This window comes from Periplaneta americana, chromosome 16, assembly GCF_040183065.1.
Source record: "Periplaneta americana isolate PAMFEO1 chromosome 16, P.americana_PAMFEO1_priV1, whole genome shotgun sequence".
NCBI lineage: Eukaryota > Metazoa > Arthropoda > Insecta > Blattodea > Blattidae > Periplaneta > Periplaneta americana.
The window spans coordinates 115988670-116015175 of record NC_091132.1 but is presented as its reverse complement, the minus strand read 5'-3'; the positions used below and the strand labels follow the sequence as shown (position 1 = coordinate 116015175).

General features: G+C 35.2%; 1 protein-coding gene across 4 annotated transcripts in view; it reads right to left on the bottom strand.

The window, feature by feature from the left end:
- Positions 1 to 26506, bottom strand: part of LOC138691133 (peripheral plasma membrane protein CASK-like) — an 854250-nt gene that overhangs the window by 458227 nt on the left and 369517 nt on the right. For 2 of the 4 annotated variants that reach the window (XM_069812867.1, XM_069812868.1), the window contains exon 6: positions 11063 to 11134. The exons of the other annotated variants lie outside the window; for them this stretch is intronic. In XM_069812867.1, the coding sequence (XP_069668968.1) occupies positions 11063 to 11134 (72 nt within the window). The remainder of the gene's footprint in view (positions 1 to 11062; positions 11135 to 26506) is intronic. 4 annotated transcript variants of the gene reach the window in all.

The window sequence follows — 26506 nt, the reverse complement described above, 5'->3', positions numbered from 1 at the left end:
TAAACAGTACGTTAGTGTAATTTTTAACCTGATTTGTACAGCGGGATACTGAAGTCAAAGTCTGTCTTCAGTTTTTATTCTAAACTCCGTCTCACTATTTTTGTCTGTGTGTCTCCGCCACAGACTGAAGCACTGTCAGTCCTCATGCTGTTGTTTGATATGTCCAGGTGAGTACTAAGGTTTCACATCTTGTGTTGAAAATATTTCATATCCGAAGACAAATTGTATTTTAAATATTTTATTTTGAATGCGTACAATTATATTGTTCTCAACTCCGTCCTTTCTTACAGTTAATTGTTTTGTCGTTGAAAAAATCTCTGATCTTTGCTACATAACCAGAACACGTAGCTTTACATGCCTCATGCTGTATTTGGGCTGGTCAGTGATGCCAATACAGAAAAACGAAGTTTCTCTAATGAAACTCATCTCCGTCCCACATACAATGTGACAAGAGTTGTAACGCGGGATTGAGGTGACATAAAACAACTATATATTTTAATTATTTGTTTTCTGAGTTAAAATATGTTTATTACTGTTAATGCACTGTAGATTGACGGATAAAGCCAAGTGACTTTGTATCAAGCATGTCAATGACTTGATAAACGATATTCTTTACATGGATATTGTATTAGCACAGAATTTTTTATTTCTCTTCTACTTATCTCTTCGCTTAAATTTTGTACGATACTAATTCTTCCTCCAATATTTGAAGTCGTATTTTCCTAAAGTGTTGTTAATAGTTTCTGCCACGGAAGATCTCTCTGATCTAACCAAAGGAACGGAGTTGATAATAACCTGTTAAATATGAAAAAAATAGAAAAATGAAAACTATTTAGTTGTAGCTCGGTATGATAGATTTTAACATCTTTGTAAACCAGCACTCTTCAATATAAAATAAAATTTAAGCAAGAAAATAACATTTGTTTTTATTAAATTTAGAATTTAGCCTACGACATCCCTTGACGGCTAAGGCCTCCTGCACGTAGGCAGGGTAGCTCTGATCCACCCTTTAGGTGAGCTAGCCTAGAGAGTGTTCGACCTTGTTCTCTTGTTCATTGTCTCTCGTGTTGGGTATGAAGCATTTTCACTGGTTTACGATCACTATTCACTGACTCTGCTGCGCAATTTGCATCATTTCACTATTCACATTATCATTCGCGTTGCTGCTGGCACTTCAGAACACATTTCACTTTCCACCGATTGATGTTTCCTTCGACAGTTTTTTCCATATTGATCTGCTTCTTGCGTACCTCGTCCACTGCTTCCCCGCTCTCTGTGAAATCTAGTTCTCTGTCTTCCTGCACTCCGCTTCCCTATCCTGGGGTCCCACATGGTCACTCTGTATGTCCACTGGGTGTCATCCATCCTAGCTACGTGGCCTCCCCAGTTCCATTTAAGTTCGTCTGCAACCTGTACTGCGTCTTTCATGCCCGTGTTCTTCCTGAGGTCCACATTGCGGATTCGCTCTTTTAGCTTTATTAAATTAGTTACATCCAAAAGGATCAATCTATTTGACAATCCATCCCTAACAAGTTCCTGTCAATTGCCTCCATAGCTGTGGTAATTCTCAACATAAATTCATCAACATCCAGTGGTAGATGTGGCATTAAGGGTAGTCTGTACACCGAATTTTGACAAAAAATGAAATTTTCGTTTTTATCGTTCTTCGGTGGTTTAGTATGTGTAAAATGATAATATGATTTTATTTCTTCTAATTGACAGCCTTTAGCTCCATTTTCAGCAAAAATATTGTAGTAAATTCGTAACGCAAGAAATGTTACCAATGAAAATATGTTTTTTGCCAACCGCTCAGTGGAATTTTAAATTTATTTAGTCGATTCTATATATAAAAATGTGAATTATACCCTATTTTTCCTACAATTGGACCTTTATCACATCTGAGAAAAGTGATTCCAAAATTGAGGAATTTAACATTGCATGATATGGAAACTTTGACACCATTTTCCTGGACTTTATTATTTTTGTGATATTGGTACACTTTTCTCAGAAAGTATTGCACCCAGAAGGCTGAAATTAATATACAATATCAATGTGATAGCAATTTACACAGTAGGTTAAAAAAATTAAGATTATTTCTGCCTTCAGCAAAAATAAAACTAATTTGTAGTAACTCTTAGTGCAAGAAAATGTTATCAATGAAAAAAAAAAAAAAAATATATATATATATTTTTGCCAACCGCTTAGTGGAATTTTAAATTTAATCTATTTGTATACATAAAGGTATGTTATATAAACCCTATTTTTTCTACATTTTTGTCTTGTATAACTTCTGAGAAAAGTGCACTCAAAATACAGGAATTTAATATTATAAGATGTGGATTTGAGGGAGGTGGGATATGATGGTAGAGATTGGATTAATCTTGCTCAGGATAGGGACCAATGGCGGGCTTATGTGAGGGCGGCAATGAACCTCCGGGTTCCTTAAAAGAAATTAAGTAAGTAAGTAAATAAGATATGGAAGTACAGCCTCCCCTTAACACTTTATTTTTCACATAACTCCATAAAAGAGTGGAAACACCTTCGAGATTATTACATGTCATCAACAGCTTTCCGTCCTAAAAAGAAAATATAAAAAATCCTATAAGTGGCGGAGCCTCGCGGGAAAGGTAGGTAACATGGAGCTGTGCTGCCAATTTTGAAATCTCTGAGAGTTTTAATTTTTGCTGCTGTAGATGATTTGTGGATATTATTTGTAGTCCCATTCGCATTTTATCCCCGAAAATGTGTCAATACAGACACGGTGCATATATGTATATTTCACATATTTTCATGTCCTTAGCTAATAATTATCATCATCATCATCATCAACAACAATACGATTTAGGCCCATTGGCCTGTTTCGTCTCCATAGCAGTATTGAAATTGGTCTTTCCAGCGTTTTCTAGGGCGTCCGATTCTTCTTCTCCCTTGCGGTTTATAATGGTGTAGTCGGTATGGAATGCGGGTTGGTTCCATCCTAGATATATGATAATGCCATTTATTCCTATATTCTGTGATCGTTTCTATAATATTTAACATATTTAGTTCCTGTCGTATGTCTTCATTTCGCTTGTGGTCCAATAAGCTATATCCTGCTATTGGCCTTAGCAGTCTCATTTCAGCTGCTTCTACTCTCTTCATCTGTTGAGTTGTCATACACCATGTTTCCGATCCATAGGTTAATGTTGGAATTGCCATTGTTTTGTAAAATTTTAAAATTGTGTCGGTCCTAACTTTCTTCTTTAGTGTTCTTTTTATCGTGCCAATTAACTGCTGGAATTTAGAGACTTTCCTATCTATGTCGTTAATTTGTTCATATGATATCATGCAATCTAGGTAATTAAAACAGTTCACTTGCTCTATGATTTCATTATTAATAATTATTTTTGTGCGAGATCGTGCGTATTTGCTTGGTTTCCGCACAAAACCAATCCGCGGAAAGTGTAAAATTCCACATTCAGTATTCCCAACCTAACACACATAACAATTTCCCTCTTCTTACCGCTTAAGTGACATATTCATTTTACTGCTTTAGGCTTTTAACATATTATTTTTAGAGACATTCAATATAGTAATAATTATAAATTGGAAACTTACCACTGCAATTTCACCTAAATTACACTGTTAATTATTGTTTTCAAATATTTGCAAAAATTAAGTAAACTCTACAACTCCACTAAAGTTACTGCATATGTGATGCAAGTACCATTAAGGAAGCCGTGAAAAAATCAACAAGATTCCAGATGCCGATGTTATTACTGCAATACGTTATATAAATAATATTGTTAAAATATTAAAATGAAAAATAAATCATTACATAACCTTACCGTTTGTTTTAAGTTCGCATTTATAGACTGGGGGAAAAAAAGACAGACGTATATCACGGCCTGCTGGAGTATAGTAAACACAGAAAACATTTTAAAGCAACAATGTTGTTGAAGATAGATATTTTTGTTTTGCAAATTTGCCGTCATTGAACAGAAACCAAGATGGAAATTTCATTGCAACTAATGAGAAATTCCTCTTTCAGGTATGTAATAAACGATCTTCGCACAAAATAATGTACGATACACGAGCGGTATGTTTTCTTTCAATTCTCGGAAATTAAAAAAGCTCAACTACGTTTCGCTTTTTCAAACTTTTCCTCGAACATGAAAACTTCAACATACCGCTCTTGTAACGCATATTGCTATTGCGATGCAGTTCAGTTTAAACAAAGCTCGTTGGAGGTCAACTTCTCTGGTTGTAAATACAGCCTGATCATCGGCAAACAATATTGTATTTAGAGGTGTATTGGTTCGGTTAAAAATTGTTTCCATATGTAATAGCCATCTTCTGGTGACGTCGTCAATGTATAAATTAAATAAAACAGGTGATAAAGAACACCCTTGTCGAACACCTCGTGTTATTTCTTTGCTTTCTTTACTTATTCCATTCTTTAGTTTAATTCTAATTTTAGTGTTACTATATAAGCCTTATTAGATGATCTGGTATTCCTTTAGATCTCAATACTTCCCATAATTTTTGACGATTAACAGTGTCAAAAGCTTTATTATAATCAATAAAGGCAATATAAGTTGGGATATTGTATTCCCTATTTTTCTCAATCATCTGGCTTATGGAGAATACACAATCGATACAAGATCTATTCTTAATAATAATTTACTAATTAATCAGAGACGCACACTCAGAGCATCGACATTTCACACCGGGGACCTGGATTAAAATCCAAGCGAGTTCTGGTGAAATTTGTGATTAGGAAAAACAGTATTCGGTCCGCGATACTTCCGTTCTGCTTTCAATCATTCCACCAATGCTCCCATCACATCTCAAAATAACCGTCCCTTCAGGAAATACCAGGGACTGTCACCCAGCACTGTGACATAGTTCCAACAAAGAGTAGTTACATGAGCTGATCAGCCACATGAGCTGAAAGGAGATTAAGATCTTGAGGTTGAGATTGCGTTAGTAATATCAGCAATGGGCTAATGATTCCATCTCCGACAGTTTCTGTGACATTTGTTGTGAAATAAGGGTCTATACGTCTGCTAGGATTTCTGATAACTATTCCAGGCTTAATTTATTTTCGAGAGGCGAGAATACTTTCTCATTTATTTTTTACACTCTTGATATTAAAGATGAGCTAGGTCTAATGTAAAAATTGTGAAATGACAAAAAACGGAACCACTGCCTCTGTCAGACAAACTGTTACTTCATCTCGCCGGGATTCAAAATCGAATCACTGTCATAGAAAATAAATTATCTAATCTAACAGTTAACAAATACAAGACAATTTTATACTGTCACTCTATGGTGCATATAGCACATTAAGAATTCTACAATATATTCATATATGGACTTTCAACTCGACCTGACACAAGCAGAACACACTATGGAACTTCTGTCACGTAATTCGACAGACTTTAGCATAACTGATGAATTGTATGTGCTATAAACTGAATACTAGACTGTATAGCTCAACTGATGAATTGTTTTAGCTTAGAAATTGAATTAATCTACTTCATATGAATTGTACAATTTTGTATAGCTTAACGAAAATATGTTTGTAAATTGAATTAATTTGTTTACTATGTGTTGTATATGTTTGTATAGTTTGGCTGATGAATTGTATATGCTTTTAAAATGAATAGTAGTCTGTATAGATCTACTGATGAATTGCATATGCTGTAAATTGAATGGTAGTCTGTATAGCTCAATTGATGAATTGTATATGCCGTAAATGGTATAGTAGTCTGTATAGCTCAACTGATGAATTGTTTATGATTATGTACAAATTGTATAGCTTAATGAAAGTATGCTTGTAAATTGCATTAATTTGCTTACTTTGTATTGTACAGGGACATCATTTTATTTTTACTTCAATTTGTATTGTACCTGAGTTTCTGAGTGTACTTCACTCCCACCCTCTCTACTAGTACACTTCCAACCGTTCGTTCTCCACAAAGAATCAAGGCCGCGTATGCAGTCAGAGTTGCCTCACGGTCATAGTAAGCAGTACTGAGTTAGTGAGTATAGTACGTTCCAGAAATATGTTCCGTTTCCCAGTGACGAAAGAGCTTTCAATATTGAATCATATTTTCGCACAGGTACTGTCGTCCGTTTGCATCCCGCCACCCGCTTCTGCTCGCCCCTTTGGGCAGTCTTAGCTCTTTTCTGAAAACATTAATTTCTGTTAGGAATTGGACGTCTACGTAGTATTATAGAACTGTTTAATATAACTTAACTTAAATAAAAGGGCCTCGTTAAGTAATTAACTGTCACGTGATTTTCCCCCTTTCTACGACCCTTCGACAAAACCACTTGAACGGACAATAGATAATATGCCTGAATAATTTTTCTTTTCGGATCGAGCAGAAGTGAAGATTGAATTTACAGTACGCAAGGTACTCTTTTATAGAGTAGGTAAAGAATTATTTCAAATGAGTTACTCGTACGAAGGACGAAAGTGGTAATTGGAATTAGGTACAGTCGTTTATAGTGCGATAATATGCACAAAAGAACTGAAGCCTGTATCGAGATGAACGGCCACCATTTTCAAAAATGTGTTTAAATATCCATATTATGATTATTTTTCAATTTAACTTCATTCTCTATATTGTACGCTAATGTGCTATAGACAGTATAATATAGGCTACACTGCATAATGAATACGTACGAATGGAAAGCTAAATTCGTGAGTAAAAACACTAAGTGTTAATACTGTACTGTGTTTTGAGTAAACAAAAACCTAATGAAAATTATCAAACTCAAAATCGCGATATTTCCTAGTTTACGTAAATAGATTAACTACTTTTCTTCCCTCCTATACCTAGTAAAGTGATTTGTTTGCATTTTATGCCAGTACCATCGAACTCCAGTCGTGGAAGGGGGTAAGTTAATCAAAAGATATAGCCAGGTTAATATCAGAAATGTTAGTAAAAATAAAATGATGTCCCTGTATATGTTACTATAGTTTTGGTTGATGAATTGTATATGCTTCAAATTGAATAGTAATCTGTATAGCTCTATTGATGAATTGTTTGTGTTTGTAATTTGAAGTAATTTGCATGATATGTAAGATCAATTTCTGCATATTACAACTGATTGAATTGTTTATGCCTTAAATTTAATTAACCTATTTGTTTTGTATTATACATATAGCTCAACTGATAAATGATCGTTTGCGTTTGTAAATTTAATTAATCTGATTGGCTATGTATTGTATATTTTTAGTAGAGCCATCGATGTAGCTCAGTCGGCAGACTCGCTGGCCTGATGATCCGTAGCTGCGCTTGGGCTTGGGTTGGATCCCCCATTTGGTCTCATTGAGTGGTTTCTTCCAAGGTCTTCTCCAGCCGTGGGACTGAAACTGGATGGTCTATGGCCAGTCCTCAGCCTCATTTCACCCCCTTCGGTCTGATTACCTGGTTGGGTTTTTACCGAGGTTTCCCCAACCATAAGACAAATGCCGGGTAATCTTTTGCCGAATCCTCGGGCCTCACATCATCTCGCTACAGCTCGCCAAGATATTGTTAAAAAAAAATTGTAGAAAATTACAAAATTGTGAAACTATAAAAATTGTAAAATATTGTAAAAATTGTAAAAATTTGTAAAAATTGTAATTGTAATATTGTAAAATTTTTGACTGGTTCCACATCTTAAAGCTTCAGTGCTCATGTAAGATCTATGGAATATAATAAATGGAATGAAAAAAAAAAGAAAAAACATTACATTAAAAAGAATAAGCTAAGTAGGTCTTGAACCCACGAACATTAAAACATTACATTAACACTTGCGTACAAAATGATTAACGAACATATTCTTTTTAAAGTACAGACTAATTATACTACCAGGGAAGCGCTTATAGAAGAATATAATTTAAATAGGAAAATAAATTCTTGTCTGCGGAGTTCGATAAATTATTTTCCGGTTCAGCGCTTGTGCTTTAAACCGAGAGTCATTCACACTTCACTTTTCAGATGAGAGCACTTGGGATTGAAGGAAAGCAAATATAGCCCACCCTCTTCATCTTTAAGTAAAACCAATCGCATCTGACACGTAATATAAGCCTAGTAAAAGTAAAATCCTCGGTTTATAGAAGCTTTAAATGAATGAAAATCGGTTTAAACACATAGTTAATAAATTACGAAAAAAAAAAATGTAAATATGGATTAACGCTGTCATAACGGGAATCTCTGTGTAATGAAACGTATTTTAATTAATAAAATTCTCCATTGGAAGGATTATAAAATGAATTCATAACAGAGTTAAATGCAAAACGCATGTTTTAAAACATGCCGTGAAATGAGGCTAATAAACATCTGTTGCTACCTTTAAAGACCATGGCAACGAGATTGTGCTTTGTGTGACAAATTTGTTACATAACCTTATATCCCTTTAATAATAATTAATAGCATGGTAAAACTATTCCTGCAATAAGGGAAAGAATGACTGTTGTTTCTGTTAACAACCATAAACTATAGCTAATTAATTATAAGAAGATAACAACAACACATAATGACGACATAAAGAAAATGGCAATATGTTAAAGAAATTCAATACCTTTTAATGAATTCTAGCTACACTTATCACTTTTTTCTCGTAACAGAAATATCATCATCATCATCATCATCATCATTAATGTCGTCTCTGTCCTGTAACTGAATACTGAGATAGCCTATAAATGTACACTCTTCTATAAAATTCTACAGTTACTTTCTCCATGGAACGTACGCCGTAGAAATGTCCATATCTTCTCTTCGTGAAGTAAGATGCGAATGAAGTTAGATTTACCAGCAGACTAATTAGGCTATAGCCTACAGCCGCAAATATTAGGGACGATAATGTTTTGAGTAAATCAAATTTGGCCGGAATCATTAAGCAATTCACTCACAAGGGAACCCTCCCAGGTTATGGTGCTTGAATTTAATGAAAATTCATATTTAAGCCAATTTTCGTTCTTTAAGAAACGTGATGATAGTCATTTGTTTCGTTTTTTCTTCGTTTATGAAATATATTCACTTGAAAATCTTTGTTACTTATACCGCTTCTTGCGCGCACTCGGATCGTCATAGTTTCGCGACACCGTATCCTACAAACAGAAATAGACCACTTACTCCAATTCAGCATCTACTATTTACTCTTGATTCTATGATACTGGCTATTTTCAACTAATTATAGCCAATATCAATAGTGTTTCAAAATACACAGTGAGTATGATATTAAAAAGTTTTCAGCAAAAATCGCGTCTTTGAGAAGTCCTCTATTAGCATTAGTACTATAACCTCACTTTGTAATAATATTATTATTCAATAGTAGTCACCTACAACTTTCATTTGTCTTCTTGTTTATCGGCCATGGCCTACTGTACCAGTTTATGATTTTATACATGTTTCATGACTTACTCTACAATACAGAATTTAAAGAATAATATCGGCCAATAAAAAATTGCCTTAAATGTGCAAAATCATTACCAACTGCTATTGAGAGATTAAAATAGTGTTAACGACTGTTATAGTTAAGTGTTGGTTTTTTTTTTAAACAAAACGATGTTGAAAACATGGAAAATACATTAACAAAACGTTAAAAATAAACAGACTGTTAATTTAACACCAGTTAGGCCAAATTAAACATTTCTTGGAAAACTGGTCATACGACAGCTAAACATCTAGTCAAAATGTAAAGAATGGCGCGAAGTTGATCAACTGCAGAGCTAACACGAAGTTTGCACCACTCGTTACAATTGGCTAACGCTCTCAAATCCAGTGGCATTATTTACACCACAGTGGGTGTATTGTTTATTCCTTTATAACTATATATAGTTGGAATACTAATTTAGTATCTAACAATACTTCTTAAAGTTCTGAAATTACTTTTTCCAATAATGACATTGGAACAGATGCATTATAGGACCCACCCTGAGTATTCCGTAGTAACGATTATATTTTGTATATTTTCGATTATTATATCAAGCATGCCATCTTAACAATATTAAATACATAGTACTATAAACATGTAAAATTTAATAAAACAAACAATAATGACATTAAGCTCATATTTATCACCTTTGTTACACAATATATGAAATTTTATTCAAAATAAAATTAAAGAAACAAATCAAAGCTAAACTTAAAACGTAGTAACATTAAACTTTCACACAATACAACATTGGTATTAACACAACAATGAAATTAAGTTCATTTTAGTCACCTTTATAATATATTATAAAATACTAATTTTACTCCATTTATATTGCATTTTTGGTCCAAGGAAAATACAAGTCTTTTACAAAAATATATTTTTACTAGTATTTTCCCTGGATCAAAAAATTACATAAAAGATTTGTGTAAAAATTAGCATTTTACCATGGACCTCACCGGAGATGTTCCGTTTCATTTTCTCCGTTATTCGAGTGATTTTACAAAGTGCTGCGATACGATTTTCCTGTGTTTATCATTTAATACCTTGTAATTTCCGATGACATCTCCACGAGTTCATCTCGTTTACTTTTAAATTTCTTCAGTCTCATCCCAGGATTGCATGTTTCGCAAAACATTTCACTCCTAAGTAAACCACATTCGCATAAAAAACCCATAAACATAGCCTACATGTCTTTATTCATGGCTAAAGCTCCTAAAAAGTTTACAACTTATTTATAATTCCATCATTTCCATTTCGAGGCCTACATTTTAAATCAAGTGGGAGAATTTGATCCATTTCTTTTTTTATAATTTAACTATAGCTTTCGAAATTGCCGCCATGTTTATGATCAAACTAATTTACAACAATATTGATTGGTTGCCAACATAATGAAAACAATATATATCGATCATTTAATTGATCGAAACGCAACTTCCGTTGACCTTTTTTTGTGGCTTAGCATATTTTTATATTTAGGGTGGGTCCTATAATGCATCTGTTTCATCACATTAAACATGAAACATTAAAAAATTAATTACAGCTACAATATTGAATTCATGTTTGCCCATATTATATTACACGTGCATTCACTTTAGAGGTAGACATCCATATAAACTTTGTTATTTTTATCAAATTCCCTTACCCTCGCGATCTGCCTTTAGATAAAGCTGTCCCATCGGACTTAGGTTGCATCGTGTCTCTGACACAAGACACTCTGTAGGGGATGAAAACACAACACGCAACGTATAAGCAAATGCTACAAAACACAATCTTAAACTTAGGCTAACAGTTTATGTCTCACAAACACAATGTCTATTTCAATTCGGATTAAGAAGTCATATTCATTACAAAAAAAATGTATCTCTCAATTAGCTTCAATCCAAACTGTAAAAATATTCATACATAGACTTAGATCATACAGTTAACATACATACAAGAAGCCTCTGCCCCTTTAATGTAAAACCATTGCACACACACACACACACACACAGAAGGTATAACACATCAACATAGTAATGAACACATACTTCTTCTATTACAATTAACACATTAAATTAACACATCATGTCACCTAGAGAAAGGAATTATAGTTTTTTGTGATATATTTATTGGGTTAACTAGCATAGGTTAACAAATAGGTTGCAGCCGCCAAATTACTCTTCAAGGAACGACCACTCATATAAATTGAGGGAAAGAAGACAGAGGACGGACACTGGAAAGTTTTCTTTTCTCAATCGTACTATCAGGGACTGGAATGCTTTACCTGCAGACTTACTAAAGGCTTTACCAATAACCAAAAATGTATTTAAAAATAGGCTTAAGGACTTTACTAATAGACGGTAGTATATTATACACACTATTTAAAGGGTGTAATTGATATCTTGTTATTTGAAATGTTCTATCAGTGAGGAAGTGTGTTGTGTCAGTGAAGTGTGTAGTGTCAGTGAAGTCTATTGTGTAAGTGAAGTGTGTTGGTGTCAGTGAAGTGGTTGTGCAAAGTATTTGAACAGTGAAATAGTTAGAAGTGTTAGTGAAATCAGGTAGAATCAGTGCAGTGAGTGAGTTGACAGCGCAATAAGTGTAGTGCCAAAGGTACTTGTGCAGGTATGAACCTGTCACACTCATGGGTCTTAGTTCGAACTTAGGGTTAAGATACAAATTAGATTTACTTTAAATGTTATTTTAAGTGACCACGCTTCATTTAATTTAGGATGCTCCTTGTTGTTGTTATTATTATTATTATTATTATTATTATTATTATTATTATTATTATTTATCATTATTATTAATTATTGTTTTTTTATTATTTGTGTTTATTATTAATTGTCATTATTGAGTGTAATTAGTTACCACTGCCACCGGGTATATATCCATTTGCAGTGTGAATAAATACATACATAGGCTAGTTACAATAATTCGGAACATTATTCAGTTCATCTTCAAGAAACTTATAGTCTCTCACATATCCTGAAAACACTCATTTTCGAACTGGGATAAGTAGAGCAACACAGAAAGAAAAACAAACATGTTATGGCAGCAAGATCCATTACAAGGGAATAATCACAGGAAATACCACGTCAATTAGTCACAAAGTTTCAAAAGAATCTAAAAATACAATATAGAGTTTGGACCAGCATAGAAACAGAATAACATTGTTCGTTCGACAGCGATGTCTCTATGGTTTGCAATACTGTACTAGCGGGTGTACGCTTAGAAACAGGTTTTGCTTAGTAAGGCGTCATTCGAAGAGTAGCATGGGCAAATAACAGCTCGCTTAGCGGTGATTTCCATTTACGATCAATTCTTTTCTTATAAGCCTTTAGTTTTAAAGGCCCATTCACAATGAAAATTAAACATAACCGTAACATAAACACAGACGTTTGCGCCCAGGCTACCAAATGGCATCATTCACAATGATTCACATAAGCATTGACATAAACATTACCGTAAGACGTTAACATGAAAGTTTGCAAACTCCAAACTTTCATGCTTATGCTTACGTGATTTGCAAACAGAACACAATCGTGGAGCGCTGAAGTATACGACAGAATATGAGGAAATGGCGTCGTTGTTATGTTTCCATGGTTACCAAGTATGTTTGCTGTTATGTTTATGTTTCCATCGTGAATGATGGTATGTATGACTTCTTGATTTTACCGTAACGTTTATGTTCTTAAGTTAACGCTTATGTTATGTTTAATTTTCATTGAGAATGCGCCTTAACAATTTCATCGCTTTCCAAGCTGATATCTTGTATACACCTTCCTGTTGAGCAAACTTCGGTTAATTTGGTGGGGGACTGTTCTAGTCTACAGCCTATGTCATCGAGTTTTTCTTCAGCTAGAGCGAGATTTATGTGCTTTCTTTCAGTTTAAAAATAAGATTCTTTCTTTCATTTTTTCAATAAATTCCGGATTGTTGAATCAGACGGTTGTTGAACGTCAAGATATTTCCGTAGAAATACAGTAAGATGCTTTTTGTACGATATCTTCGTAATATAGGCTACGTATCATAAATGAAGATCCGCTGTTCTAATGTACACTACATTGCCGCGAACTAAAGTGAATTACACGGAATGGAAGTCAACTTTATACTAAAGCTCTAACCTTGATATCCCAGCCTGTGTTATCTGTAAAGATAGGAACTTACCCACAGAGACTACAAGGTTAGGTATACATAGAGTGTTTATTCTTGAAAGAGAGAGTGAACGTAACTATAGTCGCGACGCTGTTATTCCCGGCGTGACTCCTCTTTGCTTACGTCTTAGGAAGTGAAGGCTCTATAAAGTCTAGGTAGGTAGTATCCTTCTCCATTTTTGTGCTTTCGTTGCCGAGCTAACAGACGAGGAATCTATTTGCCATACCGTTAAACATTATCATGCCATAGCTCCTATGACAATAAATCAAACGCACTGTTATGCAGCAAATAATTTAGCGGCAAATAACGTCCTCGTGTGCTTTCTGCGAACGCCAACGAAAGAGGCAAAATGGCGGGCGATTATATTAAGTATTTATCGTGCCGTAGGAAATGCATTACGTCATCATCAGCGAATCACAAGACGCACACCTTTAAATGTAGCCGACCTGCAATGTGACTGGCTGCCGGAAATAAGAGCGACGGGACTATAGCAATGCAGGTGCATGGGTACCTGTTAGGGAATTCTGCCGTGGTATAGGCAGGAGAGTGTAGCTTTATGTGGTTGACCAATCAACGAATCGCAGTGCAATGTAAACAAACCAATTGAGGGGTCCACTGCAAGAGGGAGCTATGCCACAAAATTCTGATCAGTGAAATTTCAAGTTTTTTTAGGCACTTCCTACCATCTGTTGCTCATTTTCCTAAACTATATAGATGTGGCAGCGCACGAGCCACAGCCAGAGCTCTCTGCCTGATTCTAGGATTTTTAGTACGTTATTTTACGACGCTTTATCAACATCTTAGGTTACTTAGCGTCTGAATGAGATGAAGGTGATAATGCCGGTGAATTGAGTCCGGGGTCCACCACCGAAAGTTACCCAGCATTTGCTCATATTGGGTTGAGGGAAAACCCTGGAAAAAACCACAACCAGGTAACTTGTCCCGACAGGGAATCGAACCCGGGCCACCTGGTTTCGCGGCCAGACGCGCTAACCATTACTCCACAGGTGTGGACGATTCTAGGATATGACCCTTTTCGTAACAGACTTATTTTCCCACGTCATGGTTAATGTGACATAGCTCCCTTTTGCAGAGCACCCTCAATTGCCGGAGCACAACGCTGAACCCTACGCAAGAGAAACTTACCCTCATTCAATTGCTGCGATACACATTTCAGTTGTAACCTGGCCATACCTCAGACTTCACGTCATTCATGACATAACGATAGTCTAAGTACAACTAACCTAATATCATCATGTGGCATAAATTCCTTTCTTTAGTTGTCTGTTCATACTACGCAATATAAAACCTCGATCGAAGGGAAATGTACTACAGTATTTCCTCCTCAGTCGCGTTCGATTTAAAAAAACGGCAGTTACGTGAGAAAAATCTGTTTCCTGGGTAACATGCTGTACTGCTACTACCACTATTACCAAATACCTTACTATAATAATACCGGACAGCTAGCAGTTTTACGTGCGAACGACGCTGGTGCTGCTACCTACCTGCCGGTGTGGAGATACTCGCGAAACAAGCTGTAATCAACTGCAATGTATATTGTCGCTGGGCTAGTTAATAGTTTTATGACTTAGTACTAGTGTTAAAATGTCAGGGTGTAGGCCTATATGTGCTGTTTATAATTGTGACAATTGCAACATTACAAATTGCTCCAAATCGTACTTTCGATTTCCGACAGTTCATAAAACGTAAGTCAACAACATTCTTTAGTAGGCCTAATTCCTTCGTCTTTGTGTTGATAGAAAAATACAAATTAGTTTTTTTATTTATACCTAATAAATAAATAGAAGTTAAAATGTATTGGTTTTTAAGGTTTTATCAAATTAAGCTTTATTGTTGTCCACATGGCTTTACTAATTATTACAAGCATCAGATTACTATCAATTATATCTTTGCAGTTGTCAGCAATGCGTATATAAAACATTATTGTAAATTCATTCCTAATATCAGATTGATTTTGTCTCGGTAAGGCAAAGAAAAAATATGTAACAATTAATTACGGAAAGTAATATGAAGTATGCAATATTTCTCATAATATGCAGCTTTCATATAAGATAATAATTTTACATTAAATATTATTCAACATTTCTTAAGTGTTTCATATATAATTCCACATTAGTAACTCACGTTTTAAACAATAGTCCGAATCTCGCTATGTTAATATTTGTATTTGTGGACGTAATTCCATCCCTCTGCGCTAGATGTCAGGTCCGCTATTTTTCGCACTCACGTCATTGCTGCTAGTATACAGCTGTCCGGTATTATTATAGTAAAGTATTTGCTATTACTTCTAGAGGAGTATGTAATAGCAGTTAATCGTAGTAATCGTAATAACTAACAAAATAGCCTGGAAGTAAGACTTGGAGTAGAGGAGATCGTGTAGTTCAACACCCCGCTACTAGGAGCGCGAAAAACTAAATTTTAATTCAGTATATTGAGTCACAAGACAAAACCGGCCAATATTTCTGGTCTATTCCATGAGTTGAGACAACTATCTATAGGTACATTACTATACATTTGTTTCTACGGAAACAAACCAAAAATACAACTTTCCTTAAAATTGCATATGAATACAAACTGACATTTGAAGATATTAGTAACTACTAAGAGACCCTGTTTACGTGTCGAGATATACGTAACATACGTTCTGATTGGCTCGAGCCGGAAACCGTTACCACCTTAAACATAATACGTCAACCTCAATAATGATGTATAAAGAAATTCTTGTCTTCTTGGACAGGTTTGGTTTTGGCCACGGCGTTATTAAAATATGGCTACTATGGGAACGAAAAAGTTTCAAGTCCCTATGACTGAATGTAACGTCTATATAGCAATTAGGGTAATGAAATTAGAATAAGTACGCACAATTTGCTATTAGATTTAAGTGTACCTAACGAACGGAAATAAATATGCTATAACATTCTCCACCAATAATAATAATAATAATAATAATAATAATAATAATAATAGTAATAATAATAATAATAATAATAACTCCTGTTCAACATCTCCTTAGAGGATTTAGTGAACAAAATGGGAAGAGTGATAGTAGAAGGAAGAAGAATAAAGTGTGTAAGATTTGTTGATGATACGGCGTTGTTAGCAGAAGAGGAGATGATAATAAAGGATATGTTACAGGAGCTGAGTAACAGCTGTGAGCAGTATGGAATGAAGAAAAATTCAAACAAGACTAGGACCATGGTCACAAGAAGAAAAGTAAAGAAGGTAGAATTCCTTCAAACACTTGGGGTGTACTATAAGCAGTAACATAGCTGCAGCCAGGAAATCAAAAGAAGGATAGCAATGACAAAAGAAGCTTTTAATAGAAAAATCTTCTGCGGACCTCTGGAAAAAGAACTAAGGAAAAGAATAGTGAAGTGCTTTGTGTGGAGTGTAGCACTGTATGGGGCAGAAAGATGGACATTACGACGAAGTGAAGAGGAGCGAATAGAAACATTTGAAATGTGGATATGGAGAAGGATGGAGCGTGTGAAATGGACAGACTGAGTAAGAAACGAAGCTGTGTTGAAAGAGTGGATGAAGAAAGAATGATGCTGAAACTGTTCAGGAAGAGGAAAAGGAATTGGTTGAGTCACTAGTTGAGAAGAAACTGCCTACTCAAGGATGCACTGGAAGGAATAGTGAACGGGAGAAGAGTTCGTGGCAGAAGAAGATATCAGATGATAGACGACATTAAGATATATAGATCATATGCGGAGACAAAGAGGAAGGCAGAAAATAGGAAGACTGGAGAATGCTGGCTTTGCAGTGAAAGACCTGCCCTTGGTCATAACAGTATGAATGAATGAATTAATAATAATAATAATAATAATAATAATAATAATAATAATAAATTATAAGTCTCCAGGTATCGATCAAATTCCAGCAGAATTAATACAAGAGGGTGGAAACGCATTATCTAACGAAATTCATAAGCTTGTACTTGCTATTTGGGAAAAGGAAATTGTACCAGAACAATGGAAGGAGTCCATAATCGTACCTATCTTTAAGAAGGAGGACAAGACTAACTGTAGAAACTTTCGAGGAATATCACTTTTGTTGACGTCGTACAAAATGTTATCCAATATTCTTTTGAGAAGATTAACTCCATATGTAGCTGAAATTATTGGGGATCATCAGTGTGATTTTAGGCGTAACAGATCAACTATTGATCAGATATTTTTTATTCGACAGATAATGGAGAAAAAATGGGAGTATAAGGGTACAGTGCATCAGTTATTCATAGATTTCAAAAAAGCATATGACTCAGTTAAGAGAGAAGTTTTATATAATACTCTTATTGAATTCGGTATTCCCAAGAAACTAGTTCGATTAATTAAAAAGTGTCTCAGTGAAACGTACAGCAGAGTCCGTATAGGTCAGTTTCTGTCAGATGCGTTTCCAATTCACTGTGGGCTAAAGCAAGGAGATGCTCTAGAGTATGCCATTAGGAAAGTCCAGGGTAACAGAGACGGTTTGGAATTCAACGGGTTACATCAGCTGCTTGTGTATGCGGATGACGTGAATATGTTAGGAGAAAACCGACAAACGATTAAGGAAAATACGGAAATTTTACTTTAAGCAAGTAAAGAGATAGGTTTGAAAGTGAATATCGAAAAGACAACGTATATGATTATGTCTCGTGACGAGAATATTGTACGAAATGGAAATATAAAAACTGGAAATTTATCCTTTGAAGAGGTGGAAAAATTCAAATACCTGGGAGCAACAGCAACAAATATGATACTCGGGAGGAAATTAAACACACAATAAATATGGGAAATGCCTGTTTTTATTGGATTGAGAAACTTTATTCATCCAGTCCGTTGTCAAAAAATCTTAAAGTTAGAATTTATGAAACAGTTATATTACCGGTTGTTCTATATGGTTGTGAAACTTGGACTCTCACTTTGAGAGAGGAACATAGGTTAAGGGTGTTTGAGAATAAGGTGCTTAGGGAAATATTTGGGGCTAAGAGGGATGAAGTTGCAGGAGAATGGAGAAAGTTACACAACACAGAACTGCACGAATTGTATTCTTCACCTGACATAATTAGGAACATTAAATCCAGACGTTTGAGATGGGCAAGGCATGTAGCACGTATGGGCGAATCCAGAAATGCATATAGAGTTAGCTGGGAGGCCGGTGGGAAAAGACCTTTGGGGAGGCCGAGACGTAGATGGGAAGATAATATTAAAATGGATTTGAGGAAGGTGGGATATGATGATAGAGACTGGATTAATCTTGCTCAAGTTAGGGACCAATGGCGGGCTTATGTGAGGGCGGCAATGAACCTCCGGATTCCTTAAAAGCCAGTAATAATAATAATAATAATAATAATAATAATAATGATAACAATAATAATAATAAATAATAATAAATCATCTTAATAATCATAAAATGTATTAAAGCAGAATGTGCTATTAAGAGGACAAGTAAATAACTGGTTTTCAGCCACGGACAAATTTAACAATTAACTGGTGTACTGTATACAAACACATAAAAATATCCCGTAAATAATGAATGTCGTTTATCCAACTGTAATGCTAAGCTTGCATTAATTGTCTATAGTTACGCGTGTATTGTGCATGCGTTAAATTCGAGTCCATGTCAAAGTACAACTGAGTAACATTATTTTTATAGGTATATGGCAAATCCCGCCACAGATCTTAATAAACTCTTCCAAGTAGGCTATGCATATACGTGGAGTCCCCTCGTACACAGAAATGGATCCCTTCACATTATGAAGTTTATCGGATATCACGTAAGCATATCCAAGGCAACCTAAGTCAAATTGCGTCATTTGAATTTCCGTTTCACAAAATCCTTTCATTTTTTTCTATTACTGTGGGTCAACATTTCCATTTTACTAGTTTGCAGATTAGACGAAATTGTCAATCTTTAAACTTTTATTATAAAAATTATTAACAATAAGTTGGACTGTGTTGATTTATTTTATTATATAACATTATGCACCTAAGCTTAAAACGAAATTTCGAAATTTATTTTACATACCAAGGACAAATACTGAATCCCACAAAAATTCCCCAGTATTCCAAATGTTACAGTTATACAATAAATTACATCCTCATCCGAAAGTTGATATTTTCAATATGAATTTCTCTAGATTTAAAATTATTTGTTATCATATTTTACAGAATATTGTTGTTAGTTAATTTCAAATTACTTTCACACCTTATTTCAATTTCTTTTTTTTTTCTTTCTCTTATTTCTATTTTGTTTCAGTTTTTAATAAGTGTATGTTTCCTTTTCCTTGTTTATGTTTTATAAATTAGTTTGTCAGTCTTCAACATTGTAATTGGGCTTTGCCTGATGAATGAATGAATGAATGAATGAATGAATGAATGAATGAATGAATGAATGAATGAATGAATGAATGAATGAATAAGTAAAGAAATAAGTAAATAAATAAATAAATAAATAAAGACTTTACGACAAAATAGTACATGGTTCGATTTCTTGCGCCACCTTGTTTGACTCTCAGATATATCGCACACAGGGAACTCTAATAAACTACAACAGATTTCAAACGCATCTATACATCGGTAACTGGTTACCTCGGAAGTTTTAGGGACCGAGGTCGTGCATTAGTGGTTTCGCCAATATTCTGTCGAGAGGGCAGGTAGGTGTTGCCACAATTATTAGATCAAGCATCTGTACCTGTAAAACAGGCTGATGATATTATTATTATTATTATTATTATTATTATTATTATTATTATTATCATCATCATCATCGTCATCATCATCATTATCATCATCATCAGAGACCGTAACGTTGGCAGAATGTATTGTGTTAAATCTATCTTCATTTTTAAAGTAAATCTGTACGAATTATACCTTTGTGATTAAAACGTCACAGTTTTATGTTGCCCCTTTCTGCCTTTTTTTAATATAAATGCCTAATTTACAAAATAAATGCTTTTTTTTGTCTTTATTTGAATATTAAATTTATCTATTATTTATTAATGTATTATTAAAAATTGCCTACAGGTATATTTTAATTTATTTCTATAACCGCTACAATGAAAGTGACTTCACCGAATGTATTAGAGATGGGTAAAAAATAACACAACAATTATTTTGGAACTGTTCCGGTCTCGGAACTGTTGCAAAAATAAACAGTAGGTCGGAACCTCCTGTTCCGAAATAACAGTGTTCCGACTCCGAGCTGCTCACTTGCCCAGCTGTTGCGGGCTCGCAGTACCGTGTTGCACAAGGTATGTTCCGACTCCCTCGGAACTGTTGCAAAAATGAACAGTAGGTCGGAACCTCCTGTTCCGAAATAACAGTGTTCAGACTCCGAGCTGCTCACTTGCCCAGCTGTTGCGGGCTCGCAGTACCGTGTTGCACAAGGTATGTTCCGACTCCCTCGGAACTGTTGCAAAAATGAACAGTAGGTCGGAACCTCCTGTTCCGAAATAACAGTGTTCCGACTCCGAGCTGCTCACTTGCCCAGCTGTTGCGGGCTCGCAGTACCGCGTTGCACAAGGTATGTTCCGACTCCGAGATAACAGTCGGAACGTCGGAGCTTGTTCCGATGAACCAACGACAGCTGCAGTTACACTGTTCTCGTTGTTCTTTATGTTGTACTTGGAACTTCGTTGAAGTTGGTACTTGAAACTCTCACGTGGTTGGAGGGGGGCGCATAGAAATTGAAATCCTTGTGGTGGCGCGAACTTTAATATCAACATTTGTAAGACTGGCCAATCATCTGTAATGTAAGTATTTAATAATCTGTAATATTCATTCCCGCTTTATGGTTTATTTCACCATTAGTTGACTAATTCTGTTTTATAAACATTCTACAAAGTCATAAAGTACGCATACTATTATTAATTCATTGATCAGCTGATTCTATACAAAGGTTAAAGTCGTAAATGGTAATGAGTGGTTTAGTTACAATGTCTGTATGTCGTTTGTTGAGGTTAAGTCTGACAAGCACAAGTTTTTGTGCTATCTTCTCTGTTATCAAAGAACGACAAAAATGTTGTAGCATTATTTGTTGGAAACTACCCATATAAGTACTGACTTGGAGAGCGAGGTTTAATGCGAAGTTTAAATTACATTTTACTAACATTTTACTAACCCACTGCGGGGTTTCCAGGTTTCAGTACTGCCAATAAATATCTTTTTTATTTATGAAATTGTATATTTATTATTATTATTATTATTATTATTATTATTATCATTATTATTATTATTATTATTATTATTATTATTATTATTATTATTATTATTATTATTATAACTGTGCATTAAGAAAAATAAAAATAAAAATTAATGATTTGTTTTTTTTTATTATGTAATAGAACAGAAATTACATACCATATGTTTTAAATGTTATGTTATTTTTTTTTAGTTGGCTACCATGTCTTTATAACTTTATGTACGAAAACAAAGTGTTGTATTCTGTCCTTGTAGTCAACAGCTGTGTAATTACTAACATTAAGCTTTTGAGTTCTGTCCGCATGCACAGCAATTTTCCAAAATCGATTCGAATGTGCATTGCAGTGCCATCTATAGATAAGAATGTGTACTATGTCATGCCTATGAGTGCTCCAGTGTGAGCTGCATGGTGAAGAGGGAGGGTACTGTACCGTTCGTTTGAACGACTCCACGACTCCGACTCATCACCACTGGTGACTGTTATTTCGGAACTGTTATTTGGAACATAGTATTTTTTCGGAACCGGAACCGTCGGAACTGTTCCGGGAAAAGAACAACTTCGCCCATCACTAGAATGTATATTACTGTCTTTCAGTCAGTTCATATTCTCTTTGCAACCTTGAGTGCTGCCGTGCAAAAATGTATATTAAAAATAACAGTAAGCGTTTTAATTATGCTTGTGTTTATTTGACAAGACAACAATGAGTGCGGGTGTAACATTATTTTTAACGGTTATTTTTCTTTCAGTTTTCATTGCGACGTTGTTGTAGCTTTAGTCGCGACGCTGTTATTCCCGGCGTGACTCCTCCTCTTTGCTTACGTCTTAGGAAGTGAAGGCTCTATAAAGTCTAGGTAGGTAGTATCGTTCGCCATTTTTGTTCTTTCGTTGCCGAGCTACCACACGAAGAATCTATTTGCCACACCGTTAAACATTATCATGTCGTAGCTCCTATGATAATAAATCAAACGCACTGTAATTCAGCAAATAATTGAGCGGCAAATAACGTCCTCGTGTGCTTTCTGCGAAAGCCAACGAAAGAGGCAAAATGGCGGGCGATTATATTATTTATCGAGCCTTAGGAAATGCATAGCGTCTTTATAAGCGAATCACAAGACGCACACGTTTAAATTTATCCGACCTGCAACGTGATTGGCTGCCGGAAATTAGAGCGACGGGACTATAGCTAAATATTTCATATCGCAACATATCAGTACAACAGAACACAAAAATGCACTTTCCAAAGCTACTGGGAAGAAGATTTCTTTGCTTCCAACAGTAATTGCAACATCGAGTCGAAAATCTCAATTTGCATTCGACTTGTGTAAATGTTTTCTTGCTGCCGAAATCCCTTTGTGGAAAGTGCAAGGTTGTGGGACTAGTGCAAGGTTTTTGTAATTGCCTTTTATTGCGTATTTTAGCTATTTATAATGCCTTTTTGCCTGCCTATTTTAGCTATTTATGATGCGTTTTTGCCTGCCTATTTCAATGATTAATAATGCCTAAAATTCCGGTCCCGGATTACTACTACTACTACTACTACTACTACTACTACTACTACTACTACTACTACTACTACTACTACTACTACTACTACTACTACTACTATTATTATTATTATTATTATTATTATTATTATTATTATTATTATTATTATTATTATTATTGTTTACAAATACCCTATATACTTTTGTCATGTTGTAAATTCCATTATTATTGACAGTGCAATTTTCTGAAGGAGATTGTAAAGCATAAAGCAAAAATTCACAGGCACGTTTTAGCCTGATATACACAGCTTCAGAGACATGATTACTTTAAAGATATAATCTTAATTCCTTTACGTTGACACAATCCTTCACAATATTAGAACTTTCATGTTCTTATGCTTTTATTTTCGTTTCAAGTTAACAGCCGTAGCCTTGATGAAGCAATTCAACCAAAACTGCACGGAAACAGCGTGTAACTCCACTACGTATTCTCGACGTTCTGTGTTTCATATTAAATACGTGTTTTATTGTTTATTAGACGTATTCGAACTTCGAATCCCTCTCCACTTCAAGTTCTAGTCGTAATTCAGTCAATTAGTTAATAACTACTCGCTGAAGAGGATATGCTTAAGTTCTAACAATTCCTATGAAATTCCTGGTAGACAATTCGACAGTGGGATTTCCTCAGAGTACAACGGCTACGAATTAATAATAATTAGAGGGAATACAATGGAAATAACGAGTTTTCTTAACATTTTACTTTTTTCCTCGATAAACGGGGAGCTGGCCAGTTGTTTCAAGCCCCATATGAAGAGAATGACAGAAGATAGATTGCCGAAGAAGATGTAAGAACGGATTCCAACGGGGAAAAAGGAAGAGGGGGAAGACCAAAATTGACATAGGACAGAAAGAATAATTAGAACGATGAGAGAAAGGGTATTGGAAGATGGCGAATGGGATAATAGAGAAGAATTAAGAAAGGCTATGAAATCCTGAAAATGAGTGCAGGAAGATGTCTTAGGATAGCGTTTCTCAAACTTTCCTGAAGTGGGGACCACATTTTCAAGTCAGAACAGTTCCGCGGACCACCTTACTCTTGTTCCCTTTGATCTTAATACCAGTATACCTATATTTTAAAACAGAAATAATTAATTACAATACTTTCCTAATTATATTTTTGTAGCTAATCACAAGTAACTTATAACAAATTCTGTGCATTGTTGATTCATCGCTTGCCTGTTAGCAGTTAGTTGTTTGAAATCCTTCTTATGTGGTACATGCTAGTAGTTGTCCATGTCTCTGTTAAATAGTGTTCATTATAAATAATGGAAAACTGGCTTCGATCCGGATCTTTGAAAAGAAAGGAACATGATGATACGCTTCAATTATGCAGTACTAATAGTTTAGAAGTTGTGTGTAATTAAATATATTAATATCAGTGATTATAGTGCCATTAAAGAAATATCTAGTCCTAATAGTAGTTATTCAAAGAAAAAATACTTTCGTAAATATGACAGAAGTTATTTGGAATTTGGATTTACTTCGTGTGGCAATGAGAGTGAACCAAAACCTCGGTGCATTGTTGTTTGTTACGAAGTGCTTTCAAACGAGTGTATGAAACCCTCAAAATTGAAACGGTTCTTAGAGACGAAACACGCAAGTGCAAAAAGTGAATCTGTCGGATTTTAAAATAGCCGGAGTCCAAAATTTCTTATATCGTCATCTGGAAAAAACAAATAAAAAATTAATGCAGAAACATGCCCGATTTTCTGCAAGTAAAGATGCAATTTCACATGTTCTATTATTGGTGTACGACGTACAGTACGTGTCCATTTCAATGTGCAGACTCGGTGTCAGCAAAACTATTAAGAAAGTCATCAATACATGAGCTTCATCAGTGGAACAGCGTAACCCGGAGTGAGACAAGTGGCAAACAGGCTTGGAGCTCACATATTTAGTTTCTTACAGCCCCGAACCCCTTGCAAGGACGCGTTTTGCGTGCCTTTTAAATTTGTCCTCTCAATTCTCCTCTTCCGATTCGATTCCCGATCAATACATGAAAAGATTCGGTACTTTGGTCCTCTATTATGAATTCGGGTGCTCCCTGGCTGGGTTGCAGGTTCGGCGCCAGATATGCAGAGAAAAGATGGCGAGGAACGCCACGTTCATAGTGCTTTAAATCCCTCTTTTGTTGCTGAGAGTAGAGTGGGAAGTGGGTAGACGGGTAAGGTAAGAAATTTCATAAAATATTAGTACTGCGAGAAAAAATGAAAGGCGATTTCCATGTGTAATTTCCAAACTCTGAGATTTTCAGCTGTAGTGTGATACGCAATTCATTTGAATTTTTTCTTCTGCTTTTTTGAAGGACCGTAAGGGCAGAACTCGAGGACCACAGGTGGTCCGCGGACCATAGTTTAAGAAACGCTGTCTTAGGACATTGTATCCATAAAACCTGATGACAAAAAAAAATGGAACTAAGCCTTTTTCTATGCAAGTCAATGAGTTGATTAAAAATAACATTAAAAGTATGTGTAGATTCTACTCTAAAACAATATTTCAAAATAATAATAATAATAATAATAATAATAATAATAATAATAATAATAATAATGACGACGTTGGTTCTGCATGTAACAAATTCTGATTCTAAAAATCATTACTATACTAGCAACAACATTCACACACAGAGATGGGAGGGGGAGAGAGAGAGAGAGAGAGAGAGAGAGGGGGGAGCGAGGGAGGGAAGGAGGGAGGTGGGAGGGAGGGAGAGAGAGAATGTGTGTTTTAGTCAACAGTCCGAGGACTGGTTGGAACCTCATAAGTGACACCAATAAGTCATCACACTCGTGAGACATCTAAGCCAGGAGATAATGGGGTAAGGTGGCCAGTTCCTTTCCCCCTCCATTGTATACAGTACATTACTGACTATAGCCCGACCACTGACATTAAAACCTGCGCCATATACCAGTGTTCATTCGTGTGCAGGTTGTCAAAGTGGGGGATCTGTTGTGTTGTAGATGTGCTCCCTGATCGACGTCTCGCAGCGAGTACGTTCTAAACTATTCGAAACAGCACTCGTGTCCGCGTCCAATCTTTCACTTTTCAATCAACTATTAATATTCCATTTCGACGTATTATGTATAGTTAAAACAAACGGAAACCAAATGTGCGCGGCAGGCTTTTGAAAAGTGACGCGGGTAAAATTATTTATAACGTTGCGAATTATTTAAGGGATTAAGTACAGCTTACAGCAGTAA